The sequence below is a fragment of the Miscanthus floridulus genome, unplaced genomic scaffold, assembly GCF_019320115.1.
Source record: "Miscanthus floridulus cultivar M001 unplaced genomic scaffold, ASM1932011v1 fs_863_1_2, whole genome shotgun sequence".
In the NCBI taxonomy this organism is placed as follows: Eukaryota; Viridiplantae; Streptophyta; class Magnoliopsida; order Poales; family Poaceae; genus Miscanthus; species Miscanthus floridulus.
Genome location: NW_027097364.1, coordinates 54,671 through 67,274, shown reverse-complemented (window position 1 = coordinate 67,274; position 12,604 = coordinate 54,671). Strand labels below are relative to the sequence as shown.

Genomic DNA, 12,604 nt, shown 5'->3' with positions numbered 1-12,604 from the left:
GTATGAAAAGGGAGACTACTTCAACCGCGAGAGCGACTACGCATGGATGACAAGTACGAGAACATTAGAAACTGTCCGGAGAGGCTAACGCTAGGGGATTACGGTAAGGACCAGACACGAATGGGATATATGTATATATACATGTGTTCTCTGCATGCGTTCTCAATATATATTGTCTGTGTTTAAATTGGGAAAACAAAATTCAAATTCAAATTCAAATAAAATGGCTATTTTTTAATGGAAAATGATTAACGGAGGCGGGTATACTAATTAAAAAGGAGCCACCTCCATTAATCTATTAGTGGAGGCGGACACCTTAGTGCTGCCGCCTCCGTTAATACTTATTAACGCATGCGGTCTTCTTATAATGACAACCTGCATTAATGGCAAAGCGCCCGCCTCCATAAAGCTACATTAATGCAGGTTTTTTAGAGGAGGCGGACAGTTTGCCCGCCTCCCATCAACCCAAAATGCACGCCTGCAATAAGATTTGTGTAGTAGTGAACCTGGCACTATCCCAGACACCAATCAAAAGAAAGAGCTGGAACCCCATTATTAATTGCATCAGTTGGATAGATAGCTAGATAGACTAGAGATTGGACACTCATCATAAATAAATGCAACCTAGCAAGATTACCACCATTCATGGTGATCCATCTGATTTAAATTAATATAGGCGACCACATAATGTGTTGAAATGTGGCAACCTACCAAAATACAGTTGATCAAACGAAGATTTGGTATATCTTCAAAAGAAAAATGTTTTCACAATATACGTCGAATATTTCTGAGACCATAAAGATTACAGATGTCACTAGGAGAGTAGCATTTTCCCACATACGAGTTAGGATAGAAATGTAGCAGCCCTACTCATCCTTTGAGTAAACGACAATTATGTTGGGATATCACAAAGTGTGCTAATAAAACCAACAATGCTTTCCTGTCGAAAACATCAATTGATGGTGCTAATTGCAAAGGCAATAAGCTTCATTTCATTTTTGGACTTGTGTCACCGAACTTTGGTAGTGCCAGTAGTGTGTTCAACCTCGTGAAGCTCTCCAAGGACCTTTCATCTCCACTTATATTTGATTCACTTCCATCATCCACATCTTCAGGTATTACACTTCTATTATGGAGCTTGGGCTTCCTTGACTGAGCTTGTGCCCTTTGACTTGATCCAGTTCCCTTGCTAGTAACAGAAGACACTGATAAGCCTGTAGCAATGTCCTCTACGTCGAGAAAAAGACATATCGTTGCACAATCATCAGTTTTGGACGTTGGATATTTAAACCTCCATGCCTGATTTGCTAAATCAACAATAGAACGAGCTGCAGATGAACGCTCAGAACATGAAGCAACCACATCCATGACTTCCTGATTGGTCAAGACATCCCACACCTATAGGCATAGAGTGCATATTAGAGCAATTTGGGCTCAAGTAGTTCACTTGCGAATCAAGTAGTGCATATTTGAGTTTCCATATATTGAAATCAGATAACCTATTGGAAAGCACATAATTAACATAAGCACCAATGTTTTCATTACCCCATCTGTAGCAAGGATAATGAATTCATCCTTCTTACTGATTTGTCTATAGGTGACTTCAGGCACACAGATTAACCCGAAATCCTTTAGACAGAAATCACCAAAAGCGCGTGCCATTGCTAGACCAGGGGAGTTACAATTAGGAAGCCAAAGGCGAGATACATCTGGTTCATCCTGATGAGCAAAAACCCTTCCGTTACATCGTTTGATTCTCCTTGCTTCTCCTACAAAATAATATATTGCATTATTCTGAGTTTTCGCCATTATGATAATGTCAAATTACGGACTCGGAATGGAATTGAATGAGCACTTAACAGTGTTGAGTGATAAGTCAATACACATCGCTAGTGCAATTGTACATAAATAAACATATAATATATAGGACCTATTATTCAAACATGTAATAAAAATATAAAGTTTATTTTCTTTTAAATTAAGAATCCCAAAAGTTCAAACATGGGGACAGGCCCCGTTTTATTGATGAGGACACTAAACTTGATTCGGATGAGAACATCACCACTTTTAATATACACAACTAACACACCTCACCTTGCTATGTAAGGACAAATTAATAAGGCTCGAGCACGATAATTAAATATCTTGGTGACATTTTTCCTAAGTACCTTTTTGGTGATTGTGAGAATAGATTGCTACCTAATGATATTATTGTTCTTAGTAATTATGTAGAGCACTAGGATGTATTTGGAGAGAGACATCCAGCCAGAGAAGATCAGTATGGGTGTCAAGCCAAGTTGAAGGCTAATCCATATTACGTTTGAGTCAACCTCGGATTTCTAGAGCAATCCATACTAAAATTGTCGTCCAAATTGCATATGGACTTCTTTTCAATGGTCTATATGTGTACAAAAAGTTAAGGAGACAAGATTTCCAATGACACTGATCTCATGTCAAAATTCCTTCGAAGTCAATAGGAGTCTTTGATAAAATGGGACGTATAGAATCTGTCGAGATGTTGTGTCACCATATATTGGACAGTTGGGCCCATATATCGTGTCGGAGTCTATTAGGCATGCGTGTTGAGGTCCTTGGCTGCCCCTAACACTTTTATATTCAGTAGTTGTCTCCCAAGTTAAGATTTAGCTTTGCTAAGATTAATGTTTCATTGAACAATTTCACCATTCATCGGTTCATAAAACACCAACTTCAAGTGTTTAAGTTTTTTCAGCAAATTCAGTTGCGTTAGTTTTCTTTGATTCGCAGATAGAGATTAACCTTCAGGGTAAGGTTAACTGGACAGTGCACGGTTGATAACTAGATGATACTTAATGTCGTGACTACAGGGTTCGGTTTTTTGTGATTGAAAGCCGAATCATGTTTCTCAGTTCTCCACCATTTCGAGAGTTATTCTCATGTAAGGAAGGATGAAGCACCCTATTCCTATCAGATTTACGGATCAAAATCTCAATGATGATATAATAACCAGGGAAAACATATATGATCTCTCAAGTGCTCGATGGGGTTCACTAGTGGTTATAGACTAGACTATGCTAATACGAGTTGCCATTCACTTTACATGTTTCCAACAACTTTGGATACTTTCTTGATTATAACAGGCCTTTCATCAGAAGATGACTCGAGGGCCTTCGGTGAGGTTCTCCGGAGAAAAGCCTAAGCTTAGGTAGGTGATGGCTAAGCTGTCTGGAGCGACACATGGAGCTTCGCTGCTGGGTGGAATGTGGATGAAAGCCACCATATAATCAGGAACGAAGCCTATTCTGCTTCCATATAAATAGAGGGACTCAGTACATAATTGAGCGAAAGAACAGAACGATAAAAACCTAATGTTCCATCAAGCATCGCAAACATCTTTGTCTAAGATTGGTGGAGGTCTCTGATTGCATCTTAAAGTAACTCCAAGAGTTTCTCTGTATCCTTCCTACAATTTATTTAATTATATTAGATCTCCAAATATTTCCTTCCTCTATTCCAAATTTCTTGCTAGCTAAAGATAAAAAGCGGAATTGACTCTCTAGAGTGTGCATAAGATGTAAAAAATTATTGGAGGATGGAAAGACATAGAGAGCGATTTGTATTCAAATAACTCTCGAAATGATAATTTAGAGGGTGAGTTTAAGAAAGACTATTGGAGATACTCTTAGTTTTAGAAATTGCTTTATTTTGTGTAGCGAAATTCTTTCATTACCTTCACCATCAGTTCAGTAGTTAATAAGTCCTTTGGCAAAGGTCGTAGTTGACGAAGACACATGGATCCCAACAAACCTAAGTTAGTGCTCAAGTTTATTCTTTCTTTCAGCTCACTGTTTCGTTGCTGGTCATATGCGTTGGTTCTTTGGACCATGGGTTTTCGTTTCTTTTAGCCATAGGGTTTCGTTGGGGAGGCCATAATGGGTATAGCCCCTAGAACATAGGAAATTCTAGCTCGCCGTATAACTAGTTGCAGGAAACATGTTTGATAAAGTGTTACTATGTAACTGCTTTGGAATTACAACCTGATATCGCTAAAAAATGCTATATATTCTACTGTTCCAAAATGTAAGCCATTTCAGTTTATATTTAGTTAAGCTTATATGACTTTTACCAAGTTTATAACTACAAAAAAATATATTAACATCTACAATATAAAATAAATGCACTATCAAAAGAATTTAAGTGGATTTTATAATACTAATTTGATGTTTCAGACGTTGGTGCACTTTTCTACAAATTTGATCAAAGTTAAAAAATGGCTTAGAATAAAATCAAAATGACCTATGTTTGGGAATCAAGGGAGTATAGAATTTAAAAATAATATGAGTCTATAAATTGTTGTTGGTAAGCATGCCTAGTTCGAAGCTTGAAATTGCTGAAAAAATTGGAGAACATATAAGAGAAGTGTGATTTAACCTGTAACAGGACCTTGGGCATGATACAAGCAAGGTACATGTAAGTAGGAAAATGACGTTGTAGAAAACCCTTTTAATGCTCATACTTTTATTTTTTCATGTTCCTAAAGAAATAAACATATGCTTTTAAGCTAGTTATCCAATAACATATGTTTTTTTTCTAACACCAAGTGTCGTTCCACTCAAATAAATAAATCATTTAGAAAGAGAGACAGAATATTTGTGAAGATACCAGTTCTACTACTACTACACAAAATCATTCTGAAATCAAAATATGTGGAAGATTTTACAGATTCAAGAGAGACATGACTTATTTTGTTATTAATATTTTTGGATAGTCATGTATAGACGAGATATTATGGTTGACAAAAACCACCGGTGCAGATAATATGTGCCAGACATGTTGGATTGATCGAGTCCCATGATCGGAAATTTCATCCGCAATCTAGAAAGTCTCTAAGATAGGTTATAATCTCTAAATTATGGTCAGACGTCTCCATATCCTATTAGCTGGTCTATTAAAATTTAGTTTCTATCATGTGTGGCAGGCTGGCAGATGCACATCGTTGCCACTTGACAATTGAGCAAATAATAGTATCCATTATCTGTCTCCTCCCCCCTTATTGTTACCCTCTCCTAACAATGGTAGCTACCTAGAAACAACTGTAGAACCGGTCAAGCTTCACATTGGAGCTGAAAAGGAAACAGAAGACACATATTTTAAATTTTGGAAGTGACAGAGAGTTACTTGGATGATCGGGTTTCAAATCAACTGTCAATTGATGAGCAACCAAACGGCCGTTTTGATCTCTGGTTCCTAATACAGCCCTAGAGTCACCTAAGTTCCCAACAATAAGATCCTGGCCCTGATAATAAGAAGGCAAAACTTTAAATTATAGACATATTAAATTCTCATGTAATAGTAGTACAGACCACTTTTTTTATAGGTAAATGAGCAACCAAGTTACCTGCTTGATTAAAGTAACTGCTGTACTTCCACTGCAAATGCTATCGATATTCCGATGTAATTTAAGTTCTTTATCTGTTACTCTAAAAGCCTTTCGGAATGAATCTTTCATTGAGGAAAAGAATTCCCGACGTTCTACTTTCTGTACAGACATTGGAGACTTGCCTTCTTCATCTGCGTACGGAGATAAAGTTTCTTCTAGAATTGAGCCATCTGAATTGCAAATGGGGCTCTCCCCAAAGTCATCATATATCAAATCACACAGCTTCGAAGGGAGAGTATCTCTAACTTTCCTTGCTACAATATGGCCATGCGGACCATGGCCATCAAAAACTCCACAAAAAACCGTGTCTGATCTTCCATTAAAATTCTGTACATAATGCAACAATATCTCCAAGGAGTTATGATCAAATGTAAAGAGAATACAAATATATAAGATAAAAAATTTGGAAACAGGCAAATATAATTATTCATTTGAAGGAGCCATTGTCAAAGGTGGAGTATAACTTAATGAAAAATTTTCACTCTATTTTTTCTAATTACATTTCATGCTTATGCAGGTCATGCTTTTATCACTACTCCCTCTGTTTTTATTTACATGTCGTATTAGGTTTGTCCTAAGTCAAATATTTGTATCTTTGACTATCAGTTTCAAAAAAGTTTTATAGTAGATTCATGAGATAAGATTAATGTTCTAAGATTCACTATGATTTTTTTTCATTATATATAATTCATAGGTTGTAAAACTATATGGATTTTTGAAATGATGGTCAAATATATAGTAATGTTTGATTTACAATATACCTAATGTGACATGTAAAAAATAATGGAGGAAGTACTACGCAAACTAGTTTTAGAGGTGTATTTGTTTTAGACCCTCCATGGAAAGCGATTCCTAGGGTTGGTGTACCAACCACCCCTAGAAATTGAAGCATTTCAAGGGACCTTAGATAATGTGGACCACCTTAGAAATATATAAGTGCTGCACAGAATTTATAACTTGTATAAATGAAGTGGCATGAAGACAAACTTTATGTTAAAATTGAAGAACGTGATAACTATTTTTGAGATAGCATAGTGGCCCATACATATGTTTCAAGTACTCAGAAGTTCAAGTTACAATTTTTTAATTAGTTGAGCAACCGTGGATTGACAAATGCTATATACTAAGTTGCAGTGCTCCACAAGATCGAAAATTTCAGCCAGATTTCAAGGAAAACTTGACAATACTTCCAAGAAGAGAGTGGTGCCCAAAGGGTCACCATTGTTAGAACCAACATATGCTTGCCAAGATTTTTAGTCAATACATACAGGCACCTCACTAGCTCGCAAATGGCAGGAACAAACAAACCCACAAAACTCGTCGAACTTGCATCACCACCACACAGAACCTAAGGCTAACGCATGCTACAACTATAGCCAGTCACGCACAGCCCACATTGCCACACACAATGGTCATTAGCCATCTGTCACCTGTGGTCTGTGGACACCATCGATTTTCCTGGCTACTTTTTTTTTTAAGAACCGTCCTAGCTAGCAAGTATGAAGTTACACAGACGTGGGCAAACCAATGGCGCAGCTTTACCACAGTGTGGCCACTTGATGCAACATTCACCACATGATGCATGCCAGCCACTCACAGCTGTTGCTGACACTAGGCCGTGAGTAGCACCACAGCATGCACCACAACCTCAATTCTAGAACCTAACAGGACCGAGTCAGATCCATAAGCGCCGCAACGATAGACGTTGCAGGCCGAGATTTGGTTGTCGCTAGCTAGCCCATTCCCGGATCCCCATGCTGCACGGTGAAATTTTTGTGCATGACACCAGCACCTTGCCGCTAGACCCAACTGCGCATTGTGATGGCTTCAGGGAGAAGAGGCCCCCTCCTCCACCCTCTCTGCAGCTCTCCCAATTTTTGGTGGGTTGCCCTAGCTATGGCGAGGCACAGAGGGGGCTGGCAGCTGTGAGGTCTAGAGCACTCCCCATGTCACATTCTGCTATTTAAACCTCAACCATTTAATTATGAAACTTCAAGAAATATGTACTTGATCCGGTCATAGGAAGTTTGTTTTTGACATAACACAATCTACAAAATACAACTTTGACAACTAATTTATATATATTATATTTATTGACATAGAAACATAATTATTCTGAAGCTACTTTTTGGTATACCAGCTTTAAATGTTTAAATTCTACTCACAATAGACAACTATGAATCAATACTTAGATATTTTTGTCTGCACACATCCCAAAGCATAATCTTTTTTACTACATTAGTAATAAATAAGGATATTATTTCCAGATGATCAAATCACAAGTGTTTTTTTATAAAGCAATATATTGTTTGCAATTTCCAAACGTCTAAGCCTACAAAGTTAATTGAAACTCTATGATGTTGCTCCATCCTTAGTGCTAAACCATCCTTTGAATTGTTCCTTTTAAAATGTTGATTGATACATTAGATTGTATTTTTAGGAAAAAAGAAAAATCAAACAGAGATTCCATGAGAACACAATGAGAAATCCAAAATTCACTATTTGCTTTATGGTTGTGCAAGGAGGAAGAATAATGTTTTGGTGTTGCAGTCTCTACTAGCATTCTTTATTTAAGTTGGAACACTGAACATTTGATACGAACAAAAAGTATTATGCCCACTCCAAGATGAGTCATCTCTCCTTTGCCTTCCGTGGAGCCTCTAGTAGCACATCTAAGACAATGATGGGTTATCCACCTATACGGGCAAGGAACAGCCAAAGTGTAGAAATAGGATAAGGTAGCACTGTAGCAGGCAAAGCCAATTTAATATGTTCCAAGTGGAAGTGCACGCTGATGTATGCATTTGAAGCATCAAAACTAACAAAAGATTTGAACCTTGTTCCTAAATCGGTCAAGCACTTGCCATCTATCTTCATTTTTCACCTCTTTAAAGAAATGATGAAAAAAAATAAAAGGCAATCAAACATAGTAGACAATGGCATCAACTCTGTATTAGCAAACCACATGACAAAAGGTTATGGAACCAGGAAAAGATGATTTCTTGCATATCAACGTTGCTTAGTTTGCAAATATCACTATATAGTACGAAAAGAAAAAGATTGATAAGCCATGCCAACTCATTGAATTGGTTCTTCCAAAATACAACACATTTCAAGAAACTGAATTGTTTTTACTATAGAATTCTATCCTAGGAAGATAAAATGGTGCGCAGCTCAACACATCAAAATCTTAATGTCTGTAGCTTATCCCAATAAATACATTGATTTACTCTCGATAATCCAAGGCAGATCTTGACAACTATGATTATTTCAGATTAAAATAATAGAGAGAGTAAAAAAAGGGAAACCAAGACATAAATTAGAGATAGGTCTCACTATTACATACATACCTACCTACTAGGAAGCCATGTCGTCTTTGTCAGCAACCTTCTTACATTGTTATGTTAACAAACATGATACATTGCCCATCCTATCGGTGATATGTATCTAGGGTACCTCACCGTATGGAAAACAACCCAAAGGGGATGAGGTACACCAAGCAAGCTACACAAGAAGTCCAAAGTAGACGGGGTACCTTATCTACTTGAAAGACAAGGCACAACATGTATTTAGAAACCAACTCTATCTTAGGAAACCCACATATAAACCGATCATGACTCTATCTATAACCCCACCCCCGGCCCTAGACTATATAATGATGGGGTGAGGAGCCCCCGATCGGTATCTGAACACAAGTTCATAGCAACCCTAGGCAAGTAGCTAGCCATCAGTGCCCTTGTAAACTTGAGCACATGAGAATAAGAGATCTACTCCAAACTGGACGTTGGGTACCACGTACCTGAACTAGTATAAATTTGCATCTCATGTGCTGCCCTTTTGATTCCCTATGTGTGATACTGCTGATCTTCATTGCCGGAGCAAATAATTCTGACACACCCCATTCCTAGTAATCCTCCTAGATATACCGCCTCCTACTGCAACTTGCCATCTCCTCCAAATCCTCAAAGTAATACCTTCACTATTTCGGCGAGTTGTTGCTCCATCTCTAGGCATGACACAATTTAAAGTGGGCACCACATCCTGCACATAATCAAGCTATATGTTGCCCCACTATCCAAAGGCATAGCATCACACACCTCGATTAGAACCAAAGCATCACTACCATATGCTTCTATTGCAGTTCTACCCAAGATCCCATGTCGCATGAGGGAAACAACAATGGGACCCACATGACTAGTCCATAACTACTATTATTTTCTCACAATATTCAGCCCACAAGTAGTCTATAATGAGGGTCCCACTAGAGACAAAAAAGCCCCCTTCCATCCTTCCATCCAACAAGAGAGAGAGAGGAGTAGGAAACAATAGTATTTTTTATTTCTTATCGGTAGTCCATAATCTTAGGGGTAGCTTTTGCTATGGACTACTCTATTGACAAGTTTTACAATGTTTGAGCTACCTGGTAGGGAATATTTTAGTCCTATGGACTACTCTTATTGCTACATTGTGGTTGCTCTAAGTGCCTCCCAATATTTACCTTTGCATAAGAAATAGGTGGTGGTGGCGGTGATCCCAATCGTGACCATATACAAGAAGGGGTAGGATAGTTGGCCAGTACAGATGAAGGCATGCCAAGGTGCAGTGAAAGTGGCTAAATACAAAGATAAAAAGGTTAGATGGGGAGTGGTCAAGAGTAGGGTTCTGGTGCATCCAACAAGGAAGGCAGGGAGGGGGAACAGTATGAGAGGCATGGAGAAACATTAGATGTGCATAGTTTGGTGATGCATGCTTTTTTGCTACATTGTCTGGAAGCATCCATTCTTTAGAGTTTAAACAAACCAATTCATTATGCAATAGCATAAAGTCTAGAAAACAAGGTAAACAAAGAACAATGATTTGTTACATCCAACCATTTCTTAATTTGAATATATCACTATGCTTGTAGGGAAAAGATGAAGATTGGTGAGCCATATTGAGTTTGTGTGTCAATGATTTATTTCTATTAAGACATATCACATTTTAGGGAATTGAATTGTTTCCACTATGCATGCTTTCTCGAAATATGAAATGGTGGGCAGATCAGCACATTGGATTCATACTATTTGTTTTCTAGTTTGGGTTATCCTATTAAAACCATGGATTCTCTAAAAATAAAAGGTGTATCTAGATAGCAATTAACGTTCCTAATTATACAAAATGAGAGAGTAAAAAAACAATAAAAGAACTTGCACCAAGGATACTCTTACAGAGATAGGCATCATATTTGGTGCCCTTCCTTCCCTGGCACGAAAATAGTCAAGCCACATCATCTACCTCATTCCTTGTGATCTCCTAGGCACCTACTCAATCCATCTTCCAATTAAACCTTGGGCCCCACCCCTACTACCGTGGTAAGTCACACATTCGGCATGACATTGGTAGTGCTCAGCACAACGTATGGTATAGGCAGTCGAAGCACCCAATGCCTCCACCACCAGATGGTAGTGTCTTCATATGTACTATAATTTGTAGCCACTATTGTCGTGCTATCTTAATTGATCAACTCACTAGCTTTTGCTTCACCCAATACCCATGCCACTCGAGATCCCACCTCCCTATGTCAGTTTGCTACCCAAGATTCTAGCTGGAGAAAGCATTAGCAGTGGTGCTCCTTATTGTGACCACTTCAAAAAAAGAGGGGGGTAAGAACTGACTAGAAAAGGCAAAACCACATCAAAAGGTGGTGGTGCATGAGGCTAAAAAGGTATGGTGGTAGCTAGCATGGAGAATGGACAAGAATAGGTTCGTGGTGGATCCGATGGTGATAATAGATATGGAAAATACTACAATGAGAGAGGAGGAACAAGTGGTTGTGCGTAGTTTTAGGGATGCATATTTTGGAGCTACAATTTCTACAATCTTTCTATTTTCAAAGTTTGAACATATATTGACCATTTCATCAAGAAAGGCTAGGAAAAATAGTAAACAACTGACATCATTTCTATATTAGCAAAAAACATAACTAAGGATGATAAAACTCTAAGGCCTTGTTTGGATGTAGGCAGATTCGCATCAATCCACATGTGTTGGGGTGGATTAGAGTGGAACTTGATCTAAATTCCACTCCAATCCACTCCAACACAACATCCAAACAAGGTCTAAAGGATGATTTGTTACATCCCCTGATTGCTTAGTTTACAACAATAGCTATGATAACAGAGAAAATGAGGATTGATGACCAACACTGACTCTATGTCATCAATTGTTTCCATCAAGATAAATCACTTAAGGAAATTGAATTGTTTCAATATATAGTATTATCCTCAGAAAATGAAAGGTTGGATGGATGCACACAATTGGATTCTTAATTTCTAGTTCAATATACCTTATTATATGCATGGATTTGTTCTTGATACTTAAAGATGCATCACAATGATAACGAACTTTAACAATTTAAAAAGAAGGCATTGTAAAAAAGGTAAACCATTTCATAATGTAAAGAAATCAAGGTCGATGGGAACATAAGAGGGAGCGCTATACATACCTCCCAGACAACCATGGCATCCTGGTTGGTACCCTTCTTCCCCTGTCGTGTGAACATGCAAGACAAATTACCCACTCCATTTCCTATTATCCTACCATGAACCTCCTCTTTCCTCTCTTTTCCATCTCTCCCTTTATGCGTGGCTCCCGCAACCATGGCTGACCGCTGTTCTACTGTCAGGCATGATCCCATCGATAGTGCTCGCACAATATCCTGTAGGCAGTCAAGGCAGCCACTGCATCCACCACTTGATGGTGCCGCCATCATCACCCCTGCTGTCGTCGCTATCGCCACCTGTGTTGCCTTGATTAAAATCAACTTCAACCTTTCCTCCACAACAATTGTTGCCCAATATCCCCTCCCTACATTAGCCTAATACGAGCAAGTCTAAGAAATAGTGCTCCCTTTTAGGATCACATAATTGGTAGGATATGGAGGAGAAACAACCTATATACATAGAAGACATTTGGGGGTAGTGGTGGTCAGAGAAAAAGGAAAATTGTAGGACAGGGACTAGACAAGAATAGGGTGGTAGTGCATATGACGGGGAAAACGGGATGGAAAATAGTACAAGGGGCATGGTGGAACAAGAGGTTGTGCATGGTTTGGGTGACACATGCTTTATTTTTGCATTGTCTTTCAACATTGCATTGGTTAAGTTTAAAGTTGACCATTTCATCAAGAAAATACCATAATTTTTA

General features: G+C 38.3%; 1 protein-coding gene across 1 annotated transcript; it reads right to left on the bottom strand.

Moving 5' to 3' along the window:
* Positions 1 to 627: 627 nt before the first annotated feature.
* Positions 628 to 12,314, bottom strand: LOC136533345 (probable protein phosphatase 2C 75). The gene is made up of 5 exons (XM_066525905.1): positions 11,904 to 12,314; positions 5,378 to 5,746; positions 5,158 to 5,275; positions 1,546 to 1,769; positions 628 to 1,398 (listed from the first exon to the last, which is right to left on the bottom strand). Exons 1-5 carry the CDS (start codon positions 12,168 to 12,170, stop codon positions 988 to 990), a joined length of 1,389 nt encoding a protein of 462 aa, XP_066382002.1. The 5' UTR covers positions 12,171 to 12,314; the 3' UTR covers positions 628 to 987.
* Between the last annotated feature and the right edge of the window lie 290 nt (positions 12,315 to 12,604).